Source organism: Carlito syrichta, unplaced genomic scaffold (assembly GCF_000164805.1).
Source record: "Carlito syrichta isolate Samal-C Ts95f unplaced genomic scaffold, Tarsius_syrichta-2.0.1 Scaffold308863, whole genome shotgun sequence".
Lineage (NCBI taxonomy): Eukaryota > Metazoa > Chordata > Mammalia > Primates > Tarsiidae > Carlito > Carlito syrichta.
In genome coordinates, this window is record NW_007252959.1 from 302,209 (window position 1) to 327,433 (window position 25,225).

A 25,225-nucleotide genomic window follows, 5' to 3' on the forward strand; every position below is an offset into this window, starting at 1 on the left:
CAATGTCTGTCCATAGGTGACTATTTCCTGGCCTCCAAATTATGGACTGCAACATTGAGACTCTGGGGGGCTTTATCCAAACAAAATTTCCCCTTAAATTATTTCTAACTGTGAATAGCGAGAGATTAAGTCGTATACATATCTAATTTTGTCATTCTATTAATTTTAATGAGTGCAGCCTCATCTGTTCCACTAAAGCGCTGTCAATGTGTATGCTTGTGTGTGTGTGTGTGTGTGTGTGTGTGTGTGTGTGTGTGTGTGTGTGTGTGTAAGAGGTAGGGCAGTATGCTGCTTTGTTTCTTTGTCCCTGTGCATTGAATGTGTCATTTCGAGAGTGGTTTCTTGGTGCTACTGAGAAACCTGGTTTCAGATGCCAGTCGGAGCATCCTCAGGCTCATTAATAATGGAGGAGTCTGGCAGGAGCAGTTTTGCCTTCCTTTGTTTTCCACGGTAGGTGAAGGGAGAAATGGATCTCTCCGTTTTGCCAAATAACAACCATCCTGACAAATTCCTGCAGCTTGACGTAAAGTCTTTAATGAGGAGCTCAGCCCTCCTTCAGGCCAGCCTGGTGAGGTTTCCGGGTGGAAATTACCCTGCTGCACAACACTGGCAAAACCATGTCTACTCACAGGTAAGATCTAGGGACACATAAATATGGGGATGGAGTTTTACTTCTTTCTATCTTCCATTTTAATCATTTATGCAAAAAAGAAGGCTATAGGGAATAGGGTACAAGGCTACTCTCTCTTCAATCTTCCTTAATTAAAGGAGTCTTCCTCTAATCTCTTTATAAAATATGTGAATTCTTTCATTCATTAACTCACCCCCCACCCTAAGCATTAAGCTTCTCAGCCTACCCTCATTTTGGATTTCATGAATCTTGGTGTAAAGTGACTCCTCATTTTACTCCTTTCCTTCAAAATGTGTTTAAACTAGTTGCTACACTTGCAATAAGGTTTTGGGGGGAACACCTATCTCTATATTTTGGTATAGTCTAAGCATAAAGCATCAGAAGCTTACATAATAGGTATAAACAAGTCTCTAAAACAGCTGGAGACTTTGTTTCTGCCTCCCTTAGACTAGCTCCCTTTCATTTTATACACAGAAGACTTAGACAACAAAAAAAAAAGGAAATCTAATGATTGAAGGAAAGAAATACAGGGAACTCTCTATCTTGGAAAACTGCTAGCTATTATCATAGAGACTCTTATTTTCCACAGGTGACCATGTGAACAAGACATACCAATTAGACCTTTAAACCAAGTACAGATTTTATTTCCCTTGCTTTTCTTTTGCATCATCCTTCTTTATGCTGAGCAAAAGAGAAGAATAAAACTGTGATGAGTTCCATCTGTGGTATAAACATAAAGGCTCTGACTGTTGTACAGCTAGTGAAACAGGAATAATCTTTGTTTTAAGACATGAAGGCTAATGGGGTTAAGAGTTAGTTAATTTAGAAACAGGAAGAAGCATTTCATTACAGAACAGATGTGACTGACCTACAAACCCCTGCAAGTCATTAAATCCTTTGGAGTGGTTCAAATTCCCTGAACAGAAATTTGTTTTCTTTTAAGAACAGTTGCTACTCATGAGTCCTGGTGTAAAGTGTCTCCTTTGTGGTATGTTTGTGGGCTCCTTGGGACCTTTATCATGAGATCATTCAAAATCTAGTACACTCAAATGATTATGTAAGTGTTTCCTCCACCTATAAGGATTTTAATTTATTTCCATTGTAAGGCAGCCTATTATGACAACTGACATTTTTTGAATTTTGCATCAGTCCCCTTTGTAACCCTCAAACTTTCTGCCCTTCCACACTTATCTGTTGAGTTGTAGTTTTCACTTGTTTTTGTTTTTAGTTTTAAGGAAAATGGAATTCCTCCCTTTTTTGGGTATTGTTTATATCATACAACAAAATGACTTAAAAATCAGTTCAGGAAAGCTTGGCCCTCCTATGCTATGAAGTTTAGTCTAAGAAAACATATCCAATAAATTCTTTTGAGGTTGGAACACATTGATCTAACATCTTTAGTTTGGTATTGAAGTTGACCTATTTCCTTCATGTGGAACTTCACAATTTAAAACTCTTGAATGTTGTTCCTAAACCTCAATGAGATGCCAATTTTTAAAAGGCAACTTTTTCTATAGGTCCCAATGGCTTGAAATCGTTATTCAAGGAAAACACAAGGAGATAAACGTCTGCTTAATAGGTCTTTGTATATTGGTAATTATCAACTTCAAAAAACTCGAGTTAGTTATTTTTTAGCCTAAAAATAAATGTTAAATGAGCTGTAAAAACCAATTTACTATTAAAATAATGCATGGAGTTGGGGGAAGCAGGGTAGAAAATGAATTACAAATTCACGTTATGAGATAAACATGGCACAAACTATACATAACAATAATTACGGTCATGACTTGACTTTGAAATACATCAATAAATAATTATTCTCTTCTTGGAAGGATATTAAAATTCAGGATTAATATATTCATTTAATTTTTAAAATATGTAAGGGTAATAGGCATATTAAAATTTTAAATAATTGTCATGATACCTGGAAGAAACACTGAATAGACTAATTGTTTTAAGGTGTTAGGCACTCATAAGGTGGAAGCTGCCAAATAATTCTTAATTTAAAACCCTCATTCTGTTAAGGAGTCATTAAGACAATGGGAAGAACATGGAATAAAGAGGTTAGAAACTTGGTTTCTTGCCTCAAATTCACAGTAAGCCAGTTTGAGAAATATCTACTAAAGCCCTTAATCAGTCCATGCCTCAGTATTTCCACTTGAAAAATTAGGATGATATTTATTTTACTTATGTCCTTAAAAGTGAGAGCAAATGAAATATAAAGTAAAAGCAATTGAGAAGCAGAGTTTCCTATAAGAGAGTAAGAATATGTATGGAAAGGTGTTCCATATATATGTATTATTATTTATGAATATTTCAAAATGTATTATACTTTCATTTGAATTTGGAAAATAGCAGATAATTCTACTTCCATTATTTTATAGATATTGTGGATGGATGGGTGTGTGCACAGGCATGTGTATACATGTGTGTGTGCATGTGTGTGTATGTGTATGGTGCTGATTGATGATGGCTGGGAAATATACTCATACATCTGTCAAGCTGTATGCCTAACTAAGCAGTAGATATGATGCCATATGAAATCCACACAAACTCCAGAGTTGTGTCAACTGTTCCCATACAACCCAGGTGCCTGGAGTTTGGGAAGCAGACCACATCATGGAATGTCAAAATACTTAACCTATATTCCCTAGATTTTAATGCCTCTCCTTTCTACTTGGGTTTTGTGTATAACTGCATTTCTTAGCTATCTGTCTCTGAACATATCATACCTTTCTAAGACATTACCTTCAAATTGGGAGTAACTTGACAATTAAAAGAGAGATTTCCTTGGTCCAAAATATTAAGTTGAATTCTTAAGTATAGGTATCATTTTATATCAAAGATTTATCTTCTAATTTTTAAAATTCACATTTAACTTTTAGAGGAAATTCTCTGAGCCATTTTTTTACATACACTAAAACAATACTATACAGTCTAGAAAAGTAAGCAGTCTAGTTAGTAAACGGGTACACTGTCAATTCCTGTCTGTGCCAATACTCAGATCTTCCATATTTCCAGGGAAACAGTATGAGCAGATATTACTTGATTCCACTATATGTATTCTTTTTTTCCTTAAACTATTTAACCAGAGAAATGAAGGTGTTTCACAATAAATTTTATGTCAGTGTAATGAATAAACATTCTCCGAAATTTAATGTTTCTGCTTGTTGAAAAGATTGGGACATGTTTCTAATGAGGGCATTTCAGCATGCATTCCAAATATTTCTGCCAACCCCTTTATGAAAGAGATAGGAGAAGGAAAAGTTATTTTAAGAAAAAAATTAAGTGAAACAAAAATTTTAAGGATATTGTGGTGGTCTTTTATTTTCTGATTAGCAGTTGCACTTTGGAATCTCTTCAGACTAATATCTTTATTATATCTTTCCCTGGCTTCTATCACATCAGTTTCAGAACCCAGGAACATTCCAAACTAAACCTGCGAGCTAGATGGAAAGGCCAGAGGTCTACTCTTCTGTTTATTTCTTGACAATGTTATTTAATGGATTTATTTCCTAATCACCTTTCTTCACTTCTTTTCAGTTGACTAGAGCTCTTTTTTCCCCAAATTTTAATGTCTTTCCTTTCTATTTAGGTTTTTATATATAACTGCATTTCTTAGCTGTCAGAGATGGAATTAACCCTCCTCAGTTTCATCATTAAAGCACAACATGGAAACTCAGAGATTGGAGGAGTTAAGATTAAAACTTAAGAAAAAAAGAGGCAGCTCTTTTAATCTTGTTAAGAAAAAAGAGGCAGCTCTTTTAATCTTGTTCTTTCAAGAATAGGCACCTCTCAGGTGAGCAGGCACATAGATGCAGTCACAGCCAGCATATTTATGCCATCAAGCGCAAGTTCTTCCCTTGGTTCCTCATTGATTGAGTACTTCAGAGTTACATTACTTTCCTGAACATCACCTAAGCAATAATTTTGTACAAATAAGGCAAAATACAAACAATTTCTACACAAATAAAGTAAAATACATGTCTCTGGATTCTGATTGGGTCTCAATGCCTGCCAAAGGAACCTTGTCCAAAGAGAAACCCCACCAAGAAAGGAGGAAAAACCAGGAAGTGAAGTAGCAAATCACCATTTTAAAAATGAATCACCATTTGGGTTTTTTTTTTACACTAGCTGTCTGTCCCAGAACATATCATACCTTCCTAAGACTTTCTCTGTTTTCAATCTCCTACTTACTATTTTGAAAAGAACAGCCCTGCACACACAATAGTCTGTCATTTCTAAACTTATGTTAGGGCAGCAACATGGTACTGTGCAGGGGTTTATTACTTAGAAAGTAGATTGTTAGTATTATCAAGATGCTCAGGGTACCTATGAAGTTATGTTAAATTCATGCAGCTTGTAAAATCTCTGATAAGGTTGGAGAATAGGCATTAGAAGGTATGTTTCCAGAAATAACACCCAAATTTACCCACCATACTGCTCTCACACCAGACCCAAATGCCTCAAGCACTAAAGCCTATATTAAAGAGACATTGCATGCCATGATATCATGTATGAGACCCCAGAGCTCAGGTTCCATGTAGGGAAAAGTAGAAGATACAGTTTAAGAGAGTCCTGGGTGATCCATGGAGGAGCCATGGGTTTTGTCCGAGAGTTCGAATTTTTATTCTGAAATTTTTGAGAAGTCATTGAAATTTTTTAAGCAAAAGAATGATGTACTCAAATCTGTGTTATATAAAGATTACCAATCTAGCAATTTAGAAGACAGAATTACTGTGGTCAAAGAAGAACTGATTTTCTGGAAAAGTTTGTATCTGAACTCACACATGAAATTGTTTGCATTAGGATTATGATAAGGATTACAATGAAGGTATAGATCAAAATGGAGAAAATATAAATCTTCATGACATTGATTCTCCCAATCCATGAATGTGTTATATCTTTCTATTTATTCAGTTTTTCATATGGCCTTCAATGATAACTTATAACTCTCCACAAATAAGTTTACCATATAATTTTTTAGGTTTATATATAAATACCTATACTACTTATTGCTCTTGAGAATAGTATCTTTTAAATCATGTTTTATACTAGAGTATTACTCCTGTGTACTATTGATCATTACCTACTGATTTTTAATTCAGGAAATGTGTTAAAATCTCTTAATTTATTTTGCCTTGTAAATATCCATGTGGTTAATCATGCCATCTGCTGTTTGTTTCATTATTTACAACCCTCAATTCTTTTATTATTTTTATTTTTTCCATACTTATTGAATTGTTTTGGGCTTCCAATGCAATATTATGTGGAAGCCGTGATTACTGGCATCCTTGTAATAAGTCTGAAACAAAAATAAGTGTTTCTTATATTAAGTCATTAGGTAAACTGTGTTCTGGAAGTTTGGGGCCCATTTCGTTATGTTTGAAAAAATCTTTTTCTTAACTAATGCAAAATTTTGTTTTGTGTCAGAATGGTAAATTTTATTAATACTTTAATATTAACCATCCTCTTGGTATAACATCCTTCTCTGGTATAAATCTTTCTTATCCTATTATGTCTCATTTATACATATAGGATTCTATTTAGCAATACTATATTTCTATTTGTGCATTTATGTGTAAGATAAATTGGCTTATACTATTTTCACTTGCTTCCTTTATCTGAGTTTCATATTAATCTCATAAAATGAACAGGGAAGTGTTTGTTGTTTTCCTATTTTCTGGAAGAATTTTACTACGAAATTATATTTTGAAAATGGTAGGAGTTGACTGCAAAACTCTCTGACCTGGTGTTCTTAAATGTGTGCATGTTTTGGAGAAGGACATTATTAATTCAACAGTACAAATTATCATAAGTTCCTTAAATTTTTAAAATTTTTCTTAATTAAGGTTGCTCATTAGAATAGATATTATATAGGAAATTACACAGTTGCATACAATTTTTTTAATTGCTCAGATTATTTTCCAACTTTTCTTAATCTCTGCTGTGTTTCTTCTTATTTCTCCTTTACATTTCTGACTTAATGGATTTGTGTCTTTATTATTTTTCTTTAGCAGTTTAGCAGTATTGCCCAAAATGTTTTCAATCTGTTTAGTCTTTTCAAAGAAATAGCTTTCAATCTTATCTTCTCCCTTATATGTTTGTTTTTTCTTTTCAATATTTATTGATTTGTACTTTCACATATATTGTTTCATTGTGACAGTTTTCTTAGATTTCTTTGTGACTTTGTTTTTAAGACTTTCTGAATTGAGTGCTTAGTTGTTCATGAGTTTTCTTGTTCTGCTTTCATAATACAAGCATGGATGCCCATAATATTCTTTCAAATACTATTTCAGATTCAATCAACAATTTAGTGTAATATAGCATGTTTCACTTTTATTTTGTCCTAAACTTTAAAATTTTCATTATTATTTCTTTGAAGTGTATTTTTAAATGTCTGCAAATATGGTATTTTAAGTTTTTGATAATAAGTTCTAGATTTACAACTACATTGTCTGTGATCAAGAGCATGATTATTATAATATTGAGTCTTTCAAATTTGTTTTAGATCTTGAAGCATTATTAATATTTAGAAAATATTCAGCGTATATTTTAAAAATGGATATTTTCAATTGTTTAACAAATATGACTATATGTTTCACTTGTTCAAACTTGATTTTATTATTCAAATTTATATCAAGCTTTGCATGCTTGATAAAAAATACATTGTAAACTTCTCATATTTATTTCAAGTTTTGCTTTACAAATGTTGAGACTATTTTATTAGATGCAAAGTTCAGAATTGTTATATTTTGTTTATGATGTCTGACTTTGTTCATTTTCTAACAACCTTCTTTATATCTAGCAAATCCTTTTCCCTTGAGTCTATTTTGTCTAATATGTATATTGGGCTGATGCATAAGTTGATAGCGTTTTTCCGGTTGCCCATGGAATGCAGATGTCACACAATGCTTGACTGGTCACACAGTTCATCACATTTGCCGATTCTCATGTTAACTGATGTGGATCATCATGGATGTAAGTGTTTAAACAGTCTTCATCAAAGCCCAATGGTCTTCCTAAATGTGGAGAATCACTCAGGTCACGGTAGTCCTCTTTGAAATGACAAAACCATTTTCTTGACTGTGTTTTCCCCAAGGGCATTCTCCCTGTACACAGAATAGATGTTTTGAGTCACCTCCACTGCCTTTACTTCTCTGTCAAGCTCAAACAGAATATTCTTTTTTTCCCTCCATGTGACACTCCATCTTATTTAGCTCACAGATAGCACTAACTTTCTTCAAATCTGCAAAATGCAATGCATATTCACAAGTACAACAGTGTCACACTAAATGACAAATGATAAACAATAAACTCCCAGTGCTGCAGTGTTGCCATTCCAAAAACAAATGCTATGAATATATACATATATGTATATATATATATTTTTTTCCTTAGTGGTTAGTTAGACTGTTATGCCATGGAATTAAATATACCGAAAGTTTTAGTGATTTAAGACAATAAAATATATGTTTCATTCACACAAGGTTTGATACGTGTGTTATAAATGTCCTAGGAGACTTGCTTTAGCTAGGAAAGGAAGAGAATCATCCAAGAATCTTGCCAGAGATATAAGTGGTCAAGCTTGAGTTTCATTAGTTGTACAGCTCCACCCAACTGTTGTGTACCATGAAGAAGAAATAGGTTTGCTGAGCATAGAGTCAGGCTTTACCACAGTCTTCTTCTGTTCACTATATATGTGTATATGTGTCTGTGCGTGTGTAGATATGTGAGATATCTTTATATACAAATATATGTGCCATATATACCATATATATCATATATATATAGTTATCTTCCCATACATAGAGCACATTTACTCTGTCCAGAAATGCCAATTCCAAGGTCAATTGATTACTACATTTAGTAGATATTTTCTTTATACCATCCTACAAACTTCGTTGGACCAAGGATAGGGTTACTAAGTAATTTCTTCCTTTCTGAATGGGAAAAATGAAAGACACAGCAGTTATTTCTTGAAAGTGATTTGAGATCACACTGGGACTACTTTGAAGGTGGGGAAATTGATTAGGTCCAGATTCTGCTTTTTAAGAGGATCTCCTGGTACATTGTTCTCCATAGTCCCTGTCTCTACCTTCTAGGAAGCATCCTCTTGCTCATCATTCCCTTTTTATGTATTTAAAGAAGGTCTTCCTATAAGGGTGAATAAACTTCAAAATTTATTCCTGCTTATGGATATTTGGAGGCCAAAGATTATTGTTTTGTTTTATTTTTAAACAATCAAAAGCTTTTAGGAATATCCTATAGTTTCTTTGGTAATACAATTCCTACAAAATTTAGTAAACTATTTATTAATGTAATCTTATCTATTTACTTGTAGTCAGTTCTATAAACACAATAAACTGAAGTTCTCTTGAAGGGCAAAGTTCTCAAATTGGCTTTATTACTTTGCTTTCCTGTCTCTACTTTTCTAGACTTTGGCTTAATGACAACCATATGGAGATGTCCAGAATATTATTTATGAAACTGTATCATTAACATGATCTTTGCTTTAAGTCACTTCGTTTAGCTGAGAAATATTGTTGGGCTTTTATGCTCAATATTCTTTTTTCTTTCTTTTTTTAAATGATTCTATGTGTCAGTGTTTGTGATCTACAGTCATATTTCTAGACTTCCACTGCTCTTTTATTTCTTCTTGTAAATTGTCCAGTTCTTTCTATGATCTCATCTCTTTCTTGTTTTACACCAATGCTCTGATTCTTTTAATATTATTATATAAGGGGGACACACACAAAAAACCAGATTTATCTTTTTGTTGGGTGAGCCCTTTGTAGTACAGGCTTTCTCTACTAGATAAGTCTTCTAGGAACCTATTGGCATCAGTGTACCAGCTAATGTTGCAAGAGGCTGTGTTTGGCTTCAGTGAATTTTTTTAGAGATTTTTTCCAGGGATGAAAAATGTCCTCAAAGGGAAACATTTTTCTGATGTGAAAGAGGTGAAAAAAAAAAACAAACCACAAAACAAGAAATAAAAACCAAATAAATGATAAAGGCATAAACAGCACTAAAATTGATGAGTTCAAAAATTGTTTTGGAAAAAGCATCTTGATAGGTGTATTGAATCAAATTAAGAGTACTTTGATGGTCACAAAAGTTTAAACATGTAAGAATAAATACACATTTTTAAAACATAAACAAATTCTGGGATTTTTTGGTTCCTCCCCCCATGTACATATAGTTTTTATTATTGACAAATATCCCTGTTAAAGTTATAAGTGATTACCAAGCAAATTACCACAGGTGACACTTATACCAAATGTTTTCCACTGTATAAATAAGAATAATCATCATTTCAGCCTCTGATATCACTTGCATTCCCTTCTACTTCTTAACTGCTAAGCCAAAGTAATACATTTGTGGAATTTCAAGATATTACTTTCTGTATTAGCAAGACTAGACTAATCTACACTGTGATACCAAATACCTCCCAAAATATCAGCAACTAAAAATAAAAATAAAAAAGTTCTTATTCATAAAAAAAAGTCTGAGGAGGGAAGATGGGCTTTTGGGGCAGTTCTTTTACAAACAGTGACTCAAGTCTTCAAGTTCTTGCATTTTCTATCTCTGCCATCTCAGAACTGTTGTTTGCAGTGTCTCATACACACACTCATGCATATACACACACATGCACATACACACAAAGAAAGTGATTAAAAGTAAGCCAAAAATCTTGTAGAAGATTTCAAAGGCCAGGCTTAAAAGAGGTCTCTATTCCTTTTGTGCAGACATCACCTGACCTTACTGTAACTTTAAAACAGACTGGGAAAGACAGGTATCTCCTGTCCTCAGGAAGAGAAAACACAATTGGTGAGCTTCAGTCAGTCAATACAACACCCAGTTCTCATTTTTTATATTTGCCGTGTGTGTGTGTGTGTGTGTGTCTGTAAGTGTGTGTGTGTGTGTGTATTTTTTAAAGACTTTTCACTGTAATTCTTTCTGAGTCCTTATATTTTAGGATTTATTTTGTTAATATTTTATAACAACTTTTTAAATCTGATCTAACAATCTCTGTCATTTAAACAGGGGGTTAGTCCATTTACATTTAATGTAAATATTTATTTAAAAAATTTTTCTATCTTCCTGAGATTTTCCACTCATATACTTTGTTTTATTTTTCTAGTCTTTTTATAAATAGGTCAGCTTTGTTTTGTCTTTTTTCTACTGCTCTATTAATTTAGAACCTGTATATCCTTTCTTGACTTTTTAGTCATATCTTTCCTTCACTGAAATGATTTCTTTCAAGTTCCTAATACAAAAAATCTGTATTAAACTTATTACTCTCTAGTGTTTTTATTTCTCTCATCCTAAATTCACAAATCAGTGATTGTTATTTTGTTTTGCCATAAAAACAATGTTTGCTTGTATTTACATATACTTTTATCAATTTTATTTCTATTTTTTCTACTTTTTCTCTCATAACATTCCTCCTTGTGTCTTAATTTTTTCTTCTGTTATCAATTTTCTTCTTCCAGAAAACGTTTTTAGAGATTTTTTTAAAAAATGTACTAATTGTGCATTCTTAATTTTTGTTTATCCAGATATGTCTTCTATCTAACTCTCTTTATAGAATGATAGTTTACTTGCACATAAAGAATATTATGATTAAAGTATATAAATAATAAATGGGCAAAGTAAGGTTTAATACAGAAGTCTAAGTAAGCTTTGAAGCGTTACTTTTTTAAGGGAATATTTTAAAATGTAATTTATTTTAGAGTCTAAATAATAAAAAAATGAAATTGATGTTGAGTTTTTCTCTGGTAAATGTATTCTTTCTTATGGAGTAGAGTGAAGAGTTGGAACTACATACATTGATTTTTTTTCCTTAGAGCTACTTGGAAAAAAAAAATTATCAAGGTACAAATCAACCTCAACCAAAATTAGTATTGCTTATTCAACCATTACATCCTTAATACATTTATACTATTAATCTTTCACATGTCCCTCACATATAATATTAACACAGAGTACAAAAATAAATGACACTGAGATACTAGGCTAAACCTCAACACTTTCAAGAACATGATCTAGAAAAAAGGGCTTGAATGTTCTTAAAGAATGTATCTCTGATTGCTTTGCTCTCTTTTTTATATTGTTTTTTCTAAGTCAATATACACTGTAATAGAGTATGTATTTTTTTCTTGACCCCCCCAAACTGTATTTTCCTCATTTATAAAGCTTTCTTATTTAAAAAAAAGAAACTCAAGCAACAGTTCAGCAAAAAAATAACCTGACAAAACCAATTTATCAATGTCAGAAGAATTATCTCCTCAAAGATGATCAAAGGCGTATAGCCTTGAAGAAAAAAAAATTGAGTCAGAATTATGCTAAGCTTACCAAATCGAAATTTCTTATCAAATCATTTTTTGCTCAATTCAGAAACATTACTTTTGAAGCAATCTGTCTTTAAGATAAATGCTAAGTCAAGAAGATTTATTATTTCATTGCAAACTTCAGTTAATACTGAAGAGTATAAATTGACTTTGAGCAGACCAAGAATCTATTAAGTCAGAAAGAATCTCTAAGTTGATCTCTAAGTATGTGAAAAATGCATGGATTAAGGAAACTGGGGAAACTCAACACCAAATGAAATGTGAATGATTTTATCTAGGTGATTTTCTTAAACCTGCCTGCCATTTCAGAAGGAAACTATATGTAACATTAGTTTACAACTTTAGCTTATGTGATATATATTTACTGTAACCTATAAACCCCAATAGATGCAAGAGCATTCGTGTATTGGTGATCATATATTTGACAGAGGAGTAAAATTCTTATTACTCTAAGATAGCTGAAATACGTAAATTATTGAAAAATTGCTGTAAATTAAGAAATTGAGTCACTAGTCTTAAAGATTCAGCCTGAGTCGATCATAATCAGTGATCTATCACAGAAACAAAGAACAGAGTACCATATGTTCTCACTCATAAGCAGACCTCAAACAATTATCATAATACTATAAGAAAGGGATTGGCAGTAGTGGGAAACTTCCAGAAGAGGAGGGGTAGGATTGGCAGTTGAAGGAAACTGCTAGGGGAGGGAGGGGCATACCCCATCAACAAGGGTACCTGCATAATCAAATTTTGTATACCTAACCCTGATTTGCACCCCACATCTTTATAATAAAAAAAGAAATTAATTCATGAGAAATTTCTTTCTTGATGCCCCATGACAGATGAAGCATTATTCTAAAAGCTTTTTGTTTCTTCATAATTTGTATTTGGCCAATAAATGCATTTTAGTTTAAAAAATTTCTACCTTCATGATAGCTTTTTAGTCCTTAAAAGAAAACAAAATAAAGTAAAACTCTGAAGGTCAAGACAGACACAGAAAAGCACACATTCTATGGTTTTATTTATGTAAAATACAAGATGAGTCTAAACTAACCTATGCCATTCTAATTTGGGATGCTACTTGTCCATTGGGTAGGGTTGGAAGATAGTGACTGGAAAGAAGCTTGAGGTGTACTTAGTAATGTTCTGTTTCTTGGAGTGGGTATTGAATCTTGGGTTCATTTGGTTTGTAAAAATTTATTGAGTTATGTGTTTATCACATATACACTCTTTAAAATGCATATTATGCTTCAATAAAAAAGTTGTTAAAAAGTCTGAAAGTGAATATTAGAGCCATTAAACAGCCAGCTGGTCTGTAGACACATATCAATGTTGTTAGACATACCATGCTAAGTTAGTCCAGTCCTCAAAGCTGTCTGAAATGGGAGCCAAGACAATACAATATCTGTGAAAGCCAAGGTGTATCTCTAAAGTATTTTTTTTTTTAATTTTGACTTTGTTAGATTAATACAATGTTAAATATTATTTGTATGTCATGGAATGCACAATCAGATGTAAAATGCCATTAAATCTCAGTGCAAATAAACTGAGAAAAGTTACTTTCGCTCTGAATTCTACTATTTGAATTAAAGACAGTGTTCTTTCTGGGTAGTTATAAATAGCATTTTAATGAATGATGATTAAAGCTAATCAACATCATACAAGAAAGAACTCAATGTTAAGCTTCTAAGTCAAATCAAATCTTAGAATCCCTTTCTCATTCTTTTTCTGAATCTGCCGGGTTTCTAGGCAGAATCAGCACATTTTCTGGTACAGTTATCTCACATTGTCTTCTCTACCATCAGAAGGCCCACTGCTAAGAGAAGCCTTCTCTCTTTGCCTCCTAACAGAGAGAAAAGAAGAAGATTGCTGTTCAGCGAAATAGGGGATCCAGTGTGGAAGCCCTTGCCACTGATGATAGCCCCCCAAGATCCATGTCATCAGTTCTGAAGAATAACCCACTATATGGTGATATAAGTTTGGAGGAAGCTATGGAAGAAAGAAAAAAGAACCCTTCATGGACCATTGAGGAATATGACAAACGTTCCCTGCACACAAACCTCTCTGGACATCTGAAGGTACACAAGACTAAGAATCACCTTCTTCAGTGATAAGGGAGATGAGTTCGATAACCCAAAAGGAAAAGGGTTATCAAGGAGCAGGTATTCCTTACTAGGCACAACATCTCCATATTTCAGATCATTTCAGCCCCTGGTTTTTCTTTCTCCCTCCAAGTCAATATTTGTGTTTATTTGTTTTGAGTTTTACAATTTCAGCAGTTACTAGTATCTGTAGAGTAAAGAGAAGAAAAAATGATGTGGCACAGAACAGAGGTTATCCAGGAGGGTAAAAGGTTTTTGAAAATTAACTTGCGAGATTACATATGTTTTCTTATGTATGTTCACGAAAACATAAAAGCTGATTCCCTATTTTGCATTTATTTAAAAATACTTATTAGGTACTCTATCTTAGGCACTGTACAAAGAAATTCTCATCAAAGATCATTTTATCTCAAGCCGACTCAATGATTTAAGATTGTAGATTTACATTTTGGTCATTTTCCTGTGTCTCAGTAACAAAACAAAACAAAAACATTTCAACACAGGAAAAGTATGCAATGAACTCATTCACCTAGCTTAAACTCAAGTTTTTCTTTTTCTTTTTTTCTGGATCACCCATCACATGGAAGAACTGGAAATACCTGAGAAGCAGGGATGTCAGCTCTGTTTTCTGAATGAACTGAATTCCTACCCAGCCTTGGCTTGCCTCTGCCTGCCAGGGAAGTGTGTAGTTTTCCAAGTACATATCATTCATTTAAAAATGTGTATCTATTCTAAGCCTCATACCTTAGGTACTTGAGGATTTTTTTCTTTTGAAGGGGACAGTACCCTGCCTCCTTAAATCCTGCACACACTTTTAATAATCTCAAATATGCACTCCTTGAAATACCTATTGTCCAGAATCTTTGAAATTCTTCATCTCTTAGTAGATTGACTGTAACATCTTTTTCATATAGCCCCTTTCCCAGAGAAGTTTCCATAACAGATGCTTCCCGCAAGAACAAAATTTTTGCATTTCTTTTTCTTTCTTTTTTTCAAACCTTGTGTTCTTTTAATCAGGAGTCTTCAGATTAGGACCTCTAAGAATTCATTCCAACTATTTTTTAAGGTGTTGATTTATTGCACAAATACTTCTTGACAGTATGCTAGAGCTTTTTTCCTTATTCTGTCTACATGTAAAATAAGGGACTACAGAGGTGAATGTTACTGTTCTCAGCCTCATAAAATTCATTCAATATTAAAAAATTAACAGACAACTATAAGACTAGCTAGAAAAAGGTGATGGTCATAGTGGAAAGTGCTGTGCAAATTCAGAAGGGGGCAAAAATCACATTTGATTACAAAAAGACTTCATGAAAAGTGAATTTATGATAAGCTAAAAGGCTGTTTTGTTTCAAAAGACAAAGATGGTTTGCATAACTGGGAATGCTCTTCCATCAGGAGTAGCAAGAGCAGAGGCAGAAATATAAGTTAACTGAGAGACTTTGTCAAAACAATAAGTAGTCAGTTTTCTTGGAGCTACAGTTTAAGTAATAGAATAGTGAGGGGAAATAAGGCGAACAAATAAAGACTATAAAACAATATTTGAATGTTACGTGTAGGAAATTAAATATTATTGGCAGCAAGGAGTAATTTTTTTAAGTTGAACAATTGTATGAATTATGTTTAAGAAGACCAGACATAAATAAGATAGATGCCTTATTTGACCAAAATCAGGATCTGCTGCTCCCCCACCCAGTACTCTCCATGCACTTTCTCCTCAGAGTAGTAGGTCATAAAAGCTGAGGCCTGCTCACCGACCTCCTAAGGCTATTCTTCAGCAGTAGCTTCTTTAGGGAAGCTTCTAGAAGCTGTGACTTTTGTTTTCATTAGAATTTCTTCCTATACCTCCTTAATTCAACTTCTTTCATCAACACCCCATCCATATCTCATAATTAGTGCACAGACTCCCTAACTTATTTTCTGAAATCTTGACACTATTTATAGGCTATAAACCTTCTAACTGCCCTGGGCTACTCCTATTTTTCCAAATTCCTAAGAGTCACAAGTCAGAAAAGAGAAAAGAAATCCCATATTTAATTACCAAGGCAAGCTAGAAGCGGAATGTAAGAAAAAAATAGTCTTCATTACAGAAGCTCTTAATGGAGAACAGAGGCATCAAACTTGAAGGCAAAATGCAGACCTCAGATTAGGTCACACACACACAAAAACGAAAAACAAAAGTAAAGAATAAGAGTGAGGTAAACACGGATTTTGAGATCATTATCTTTCTGCGCAGGCATCTGAATTTTACTTTAATAAAAGTAACCCTAACCCTAACCCTAACCCTAACCCTTAGCATTCCAAGACTAGGAAATTCAAACTGATGTTAATGGAATGGAATAATTCTATAGCCATCATCAGAATCCATCTCAGATTCCCAGTGTGCAAGCATATGCCTCTCCCAGCAGTGCACCCAGAAATCTGAAGCTACTTCATTGACCCCTGAGACTGACCAAGGCAACTGATTATATCACACTTCCAGCTAACTTGAAGTCCACTGAGGCTAGAAAGGTAGGGAGTGGGTGAACAACCAGCAACTGCTGCAAACGGTTACAATAATACAGGTGAGGAATAATAAGGCACTAAGTGAGTTTGTAAAAGCAGAGATTCAGCATTCATTGTAAATTTGTTGTGTGGCTGCTGCCATCCGCCAGGCATTGACACTGCATCTATAGCACCTAAACACAGCAGGAGATGAGAAAAGAAGAAATGTATTTTTATACATGTACAGGCAGTAGAGCTTGCAGGTGATTTATTGGACACAGGATATCAGGTTGAATTGAAGATAATTCTGTGGGACTGAAAGAAAAGATGAGGCCTGTGAAAGAAACAAAGGCATATAAAATAAACAGGAGCTGATGTGGGGAAGAATATAATGGATTCTTTCTTCAGCAAGTCAAACAATGTCAAAGTTTCTGCATGCCAGACATGCTGCAGCCCTCTACGAGGAAGACCAGCAAGTCCAGAATCACAGAAGGATCTCTTGACTCTTAGTCTTATTTCTACTTCCATGGACATAAGCTTCTGGATTTACTGAAAATCTCACCAAGCATGTTCATTCCTGCCATGCAGACAAAAATCAAACCTGTGAGTTTCTTCTAAAGAAGGAATTTTAATTTTATTTCAACTCACTAAACTGATCTGCACACACTATGTATAAGATGTAAGGAACATTAAATTGGCTAAAACATGATAGAAACACCGTTGTGTTTCTGACTCTCCAATGTAAGCTATTTAATTGAAAAATCAAGCATGCCTCCTAATTAATTCTGATGCAGACCCACAGATTGGAACTGCAGGGATTCCTGGTCAGTCTAGTTGCATGTTTATGCTATTCAGGGAAGCCCGGCCTGGCTCATTTGAGCCGTGACACTTAAGCCTTACCCAAAACAATGTGACTATGGACCAGCTACAGTGTCTGGTCCTGCAGTCTCAATTAGTTTGTAACACTGATCACTGATTAATCATATTCTTTATGTAATTTTCTTTTAGGAAAATCCTAATGACCTACGGTTTTGGTTGGGAGACATGTACACACCGGGTTTTGACACTTTATTGAAAAAGGAAGAGAAACAGGAGAAGCAATCAAAATACTGTCGTGTGGGTCTGATTTTACTTCTGGTTACCTCCATCTTGGTTACCATAGTGACTATCAGCACTTTTTTCACCTAAGGAATCTGCCACAGAAGAGATACTTTATATTTCTTAAGAATCTTTCCAGATAAACATTTGCAAATAAACAAGCACATGCAGTGTGGGTGTATTGTTGATTATACTAAATGTGTGTCCTCTAGAATCTGAATGCTGCTTGCGATATGATTTCTCTACTTTGTTCTATGAAAACTGTGTAAGAATTCTAGTCTTCTCCTTTGAGAAGGAGGAATTCTGGAGATCGTGATCCCAGAAAAGACACTATATACAATCAAAATCAAACTTTTTTTTAAAGAGATTGAAAAACAAACAGTATTAGCAATTATCAGCAACTTTGCCCTAATGCTCAAACTATATTTACCTTGTTTTTAGAATACTGTTAACTCTTTAACACCCCATCCTTCTGTAATTTTAGGGAAGTTTGAGCTGATATATTGGCCAGCTGCCAGGTAGATGGGATAAAAGCTTCTGGTTGTGCTGCCAATCGGGTTGAATTCATACTCTGCTTTACTTTTCTCTATTTCTGTTTAATTCTGGGGAAAAGAGAAGCAGGGAAGGTTTTATTCAAAATTTATTTTCCCAGTAATCCTTTATAATGCCCCAATTTCATGTTGCAGCTTAGTAGAACTAGATGTGGGCGGGCCATAGTTATATAATTAATTACAGTTAGGTCCCATTGTGCTTACCAATTCATCCAAATTGGCTACTGTAATATCTGGTGGCAGTCCGTGGGTCTCTATGTATATCGCCAACCCTTGTCTGGCGGGGGGACCCTAGAAAAGCAGAGGGGACACCGCTAACAGAATTGAGTTTGAAGCCTAACTGTGCCATTTGCTGACTGTTGGGTCCTGGCAAATTATTCTCTCAGGAAAAGAATAATACCACCTCCTCAATAGGGCAGGCCAAAATGTAATAAGAAACGTAGGTATAAAAAGTATGTGGCTCCTAATAAGCAGTTGCTGAGTTAACGGCAGTTGTTATCACAAATTTGTGCTAATTGGCAGCCCGACTTCACTTTCCATTGCCTGCAGATACCGAGTAGACAGTTCAGGACACAGATGAATAATCAAGTCCCACCCTGCCCTTCCTTCTAGAACATCCTTTCCTAAGTCCCCCATCGCCTCTCCCTTCTTCTCTTTAAACACTCTACCCTAAGGCTATCTTGTGCAAGAAATAAAAGGACTTTCTCCCCTTCCCATTAGCCTAAAGTAAGCTTTTGTCTTTTTATATCATTTTGCTGTATTTCTCGTAAAGATACTTGAAATAAACTATAACAAAGTACAGCTTTACTGAACAATAAAATTATTTTACACACAAAAAGTCTTAAGCATATCTGTAGTCTCTGCCTCCTTATTCCTCTTCCTCTCTGTGGTAGGTTCTAGTTCAATTTAGAACTGAATTAAAGGAAAAATGAAGGTCCTGGGGACATTTTCACTCTCACTGTGGACACACACACCACTTGTTATCATTCTGCTTTAAAAACTTGCCTGCCCAATGATCGTCTCTCAGGTCTCTGCCTCACAGGTTCGGGTCTCTGCCTCACATGGAAAGCATCTGTGCTGCATCGAGTTACATGCGGCTGTCTAGGACTAAGCACGGGTAACCATTTTGAAAAGCACTACGCGGGGGTAAACATGGAAGTTATCTTAACTGAACTAGGGCTGCTTAACTGAACTAGGGGACTTCATTACCCCACCTCATTACCCTTCTCTTTTGCCTAGTCAATACTAATCAAGTGCCCGGTATTCCTCTGTTTTCCCTAGTCTCCTTCTACTCTTATTTATGACACTATTGGTCATTTATATCACAGCATGAATGAGTTCATAACTTTGTCATTACTCTCACACCAAACTTTATTTCTAGCCTTCAGTGTAACTGTAGAATCAAAATGTATTATTGTGCCTCATTGAATGAATTTTATGCATCTACATGTGAAAGCAAGTCATAACCAGAGAAAATATATCCCTGTTTGCACTCAAAATCGTACGTTGTAAGCAGCTCCAGTTTCTGTTTCAATGACTCAAGTAGAAAAAACACAAAGTCTTGAAAAATACAGAGGTGATGGCCCTAAACAGGCTTATGTTCAAATCTGGACTTTCTTAAAAGGCTCTGATCAACACTCAATAAAATAAAGCTTTTTAAGTATTTAAATATAATACTTGCCACATATCAGTGGTCAATAATTATTCTTCTGCACTGATTATTTTAGTCACTTTTTTCCCCCTAAACTGTGGTAAGGAAATGTGAACTCCATAATTTCTTAAGTAATAATAATTTACTTTCAAACGATAATCTTTCCTGAGTTCTTTGGAAGAGGTGGCCCCCTACTTTAAAAAGTTTGCTTTTGTTTTGTTGTTTTGATTTTGTATATTAAGTTAGTGTGTGGGAGGCCGAAAAACAAATAGTATGTTACATTTTCTAGAAAAAAAATCCAATTGTGCAGTTTTTTAAATGCTGTTTTTAGATTTAACAGAAGGATTAAAATTTTTTTTTTAAAACATAATCCATTAATGGCCATTCCAATTATACTCATATTGCTGTCACCTAGTGGAGAGTTTCGAGTGGAAAACAGAAAAGGAGTCTGCGCTCGCTATCCAGAGTGCACTACTGCCATCTGGTGGTCACATTTACTATGCTTCCACTTAGTCTTCTACCAAAGGGACAGTTTCTGGATGAAGGCCTAAATATGTTTCTGCGATTAGAATCAGTGTGATGGGGTACTCAAGAGCTTCTGCCTCCCCTCTTGCAGTGAATAATTTTACTTATTTGTTTGTTTTGAGTCAGAGTCTCAATCTGTGGCTCAGGCTCGAGTGCAGTAGCACTATCACGGTCACCTCAGCCTCAACCTACTGGACTCAGGCGATCCTTCCACCTCAGCCTCCCAAGTAGCCAGAAGTACAGGCACCTGCCACTACACCTGGCTAACACAACTACCCTCTCATCTTGAAAGAAAAAGAATATGATTGCTCTTGAGTTGTACAACACTTGAAGAGCCAGAACCCTCAGGACAAACTCCAGCCTCTACTGTACATAATATGCTAAATCTACAGTTAAAAGAATCTTTAGAGAGTGCCTCATTTCTAACCTTTTAAATGGGTTAAAGTTTTAGGACTATTAAGTAATTTACTGTTTCAGATTTGGTATAGTCTTCTGAATTTCAACATTTATAGCTCTTTGTATTGAGAGTGACTTTAAACATTATTTTTAATTCCACTTTTTTTCATACACAATGTATATTACCAATTTTCAAACTCTCCTTTATATAATTGAATAAGTATAAATTTATCATATGTGAGGAATAACTTTTAAAAATTGTAATTAGACAGGGCCATTAAATCTCAACCCTTCCAGGTTTTTACTTCCACACCCCCAGAGTCGAAAAGAAAATACTTTTTAGAAGAAAGATACCTTTTTTGGTTTCTTCCAAATAATCACGAAGTCCAGGCTCTGGTCCAACTTGAGGTGAGAATATTCAACCACAGTGAACGACTTCAGAAACTGAGCCCAGATTTCTGCCAGAGCAGTCGTCCTGCTTTCATTTTATAGACACTGTGACTCATGTACCTGATCAAATTTCCCTCTGTGTGTAGACTGCTGGAAAAATTCAGGACAAAATGGTGACCCTCTGTTCTTTAGGGAGGGTATAGGACTTCCTTGTGTGTATTTTGTGCTCCATCTTCTTTCCTGGCTCCACTTCATAATCTGCCCTTTGCCTCCTCTTCCTTCTGTAAATAAATGGTAACTCACACTGCTCTGTCTTTCCACAATGCCTTAGTCCTGTTCAAAAGATGTGGAGAACATAGACCTATCCAGAGGATAAAGATAATTATACATCTCTGTTTTACAACATATGCATATATAAAATCCAATGCAAAAGACTCACTTTCAAAAGATAAGATGGAAACAATGCATCTTGTAGATAAAGAATTTTTTTTTTTAGCATAAAATGTTCTATGATTAGATTTCTTTCAACAGAGGGAGAGTCAAGGCTCATACAGTTTTACTTATACTGTACTTACTGTTTTTAAGTTCCTGACAAAAAGAAGTGAATACTTAAGCTAATGAAATGTGTTAGCTTTTCTCAGCTATGAGATAAGCATTAAAATCCCTTACATTTGAATTAGTTTCAAGATTGGGGAAATACTGTTTAGATAATTACTTGAATAATAAAACTATGGCTAGGCCAGATTCAAAACTGCTTTAGTAAATATAAATGAAACAGTAGTTAATTAAACTTGTTTCTAAAAATACTTTATTTTAAAGACTGAAACGTTTAGAATCAATACTTATAGGGTAACTTCTCCGTTCCTGCTACAAGAATTTTCCTTTTTTTAAATATAATGGGTACAAACCACTTTCATGAGTTCTAAACACCCTTTAAGAAAAGTTTTATTTTGCTTATTTTTAATAAAAATGTACAACTTCTAGGGCTGTTTTCCAGGTTATTCAGAAAGATATCTGACAAACACTCTTTCCTTAATCTAAATCTAGCCAGGGCCTTCTCAGTTCTCTTTTCCAGCTAGGCTCTGGATCTTGGGCTCTGTCCTTGGCTGGCTTACTTCAGTTTTAGCAAGAATCCTGCTGAATCAGTGTAGGGTAAATCTCCTACCCATGGTCTGACTACCTCCTGTATGGTATCTTATCACTCTGGCTTGTCTTCAACAAAAATCCTGTTAGATCACTTTAGCAAAAAATTACCCTACCTCTTAGTAATATTCCATTCAGCAATGTCTGAAGCTGCTCCTTAGTTATAAACCCCTAATTTTTCTTACTGTGTTTGGAGTTAAGCCTCATCTCTCTCCCCTACTATAACCTCCTAGTAGCAACCTCCCTTGAATAAAGTCTTCCTTGCTTCCGTTAACATGTGTCATGCACAGTTTTCCTTCACTATTCCCAGGGAAAGCCCACAGACAGCAGTGTCCAACACAAAACCCTTGCCTGCTGCCTCCTCACCAGGACTTCTCCACACTGGCCCTCATTTAAGCTGCCTGGGGCAGAAATCAATGGAACAGACATAGTCATATCTTCTACATTTCATAATTTGAGAAAGCCTTTTCACTGCCACAATCTCACTTCATCTCAACTATAATCTCAAAAGATAAGTGGAAAAGCTGTATTTTACAAAAGAGACTGAGGCTCAAGGACATCAAAAGACTTGTCAGAATCAAGTGGGAATGAGAGCAGAGATCACTTCCACAGTCTCACTTCCTCTCAACCATAATCTCAAAAGATAAGTGTAAAAACCGTATTTTACAGGAGAAGCGACTGAAGCTCAAGGACACCAAAAGACTTGTCAGAATCAAGTGGGAATGAGAGCAGAGGTCGTCCATACCTATTCTGAGTGTTCTTTCCACTCCAGTTATCGTTTTCTCATGACTGTAATGAGAGCTTGATATATTCCAGCTATTGATGAAAACAGGGAAAGTTTATCTCCTCTCCTCTACCTAATAGCTTCATATACATACACATTATTTTTCAGCACATTGTCATGAGTAAATACAGAAAATGCATGCTTTATATAAGTGCAAGCACAATTATGCTCTGAATGCCAGTAAACCTGAGGGGCATAAGATTGTACCATTTTGTCAATTTAGGCTCATGTGACTTCTTTGTAAATGAATGATTAAGAATATCTGTGAGTTAATTACTATTTCTTAGTAAATGTGGTGGATAACGTGTTTTCCCCCTACTGCAGCGGTCCAGAATATAGGATCTGATTTTTCCAACCTTGCCTTAGGTCCTCCCTACGTTAGATATCAGCCCAGGGAGCCCCAACTCCTCTGGAGTCCAGTCAGGAAGGAGTCTGGCTCAAGAGAAGCTGACAGAAAATGCACTCTGAGGAGAACCTCACCTCCTACAACCCTGTAGATCCACATCACCATCGGAGGTTTGTTTAGTGGTATGAATCCCTCCGTTCTCCAATCCTGCCAGGTCAGGCACCAACGCACAGTTTAGCAACAGAATTTGCTCCCTGGATTCCCCCATTTTTGTAGACTATGCTTTTGAAAACGCACCTATCTTCTTGTACACTGACCAAACACTGAGTTGCATCTTGCTAATCGGGAAGAAAAGCAGAAAGAAAAAAGATCTTTTATGTCCCTGTATCTTGGAGTTAACCTCTCACCACCAGATGGCAGGTGTGCACCAGGATGCCCAAGCACCGCCGGCACATTTTGAGGCTGGTATTTCAAGTGTGTCAGAGTACGGAAATCCTGACAAATGAGTGGAGAACTTCCAAAGGAATAGAAGTGATTAATTGTGCTGATTAAGCCCTAGAGTGGGGAACAGGGGGGCCTGCTGGGACTGCTGAGTGTGCATCAGCCCAGAAAAGTGACAGTAATTGGGGTCCCACACTGAGAAGGCTTCAGATCAAGGAAGTTCAAGCTGGGCACACGGAACTCATTAACTAAGTCTTCTGTAGCGTCTTTACTCAAATTGTGGTTCGTGCTTGTTAAAAAAAATGCAGAATCTCAGGACAGCTGAATCAGGATCTTCATGTTTAACAAGCTCCCTGCATGATTCTTTCTCTCTCAAGTTTGAGAAAATATCTTGAGGAGTGTCAGTTCCTTAGCAAACTCTTTCAAAGTTCAGGTTCAGGTTGAGAGGCCTTCAATGGTCCTGGTTTTGCTGTGAATTTTAAAACACCCCCTCCAGACGCCCTTGAATGTAAGGCCCACTTGGTGGCATTTCTTTCTAGAACAGAAAGGCAGATGGAGAGTTACAAGTCATTTCTTAGTCCTGGCTCTTTCCTCTGTCTTTTCATTCTCTTCAGGAGTAGAAGACTGAGGAACAATTTAACCCTTAAGATGTTTAAAAACTGATGTTTATTTAATAGGTGCTTTATGCTTTGAAAGTTGAATTCGAATTGATACTCATTTTAAAAATCAATCTTGGAAATATGATGCTGAGAAAGGCTTAGCCATCGTGGATAATGCAATGATGATTTCTTGCACATCAGCAGGGATTTGGGGTGAATCAGGGGTTAGAACTCAAGTGATCTATTGTCCCTACAGATGGTTTCTAAGATACAAAGCCAATTCTTCTGGTTTCAAACTTATGTAATATAGGTTTAAATTCTAAAGTCACCAACTTGAGTGACAAGAAAAGGAACTCTTGTTCTGTCTCCAGAAATATAGCATTGGGTGTAAATGCAGTCCAACCAGTCATTTATCAGGATTACTAATTCAGTTGAAATCACATTCAAATTCTAGCTCTGAGTTTCCTACCCTTTCTTGGAGGATGAAGTCTAGAAAAGAGAAATCTATTTATCCTTGGCAGAGATGACGAGATTTTTGTCTCTCTTCATTGTTTTGTGGCACTGATGCTAAGAGGTGACATAATCGTCACCAGTACAGGGTGCTTGGGATGCCTGCCACCAGCTCACTGTTAAAGGTCCACATACTTTACAGCAACGTGCATGCCCTTGTGGTCACATTGTCTCGGGATGGTCATCAGTTCACTCTCCAAGTTAGTTTCCACAATGTATC

At 35.3% G+C, this 25,225-nt stretch overlaps 1 protein-coding gene across 1 annotated transcript; it reads left to right on the forward strand.

Annotated features, from left to right (window-relative positions):
* The first annotated feature begins 466 nt into the window (after positions 1–466).
* KIAA1024L (KIAA1024 like) lies at positions 467–17,759 on the forward strand. Its single transcript, XM_008066226.1, has 3 exons — positions 467–631; positions 13,836–14,063; positions 17,580–17,759. Exons 1-3 carry the CDS (start codon positions 467–469, stop codon positions 17,757–17,759), a joined length of 573 nt encoding a protein of 190 aa, XP_008064417.1.
* The last annotated feature ends 7,466 nt before the right edge of the window (positions 17,760–25,225 follow it).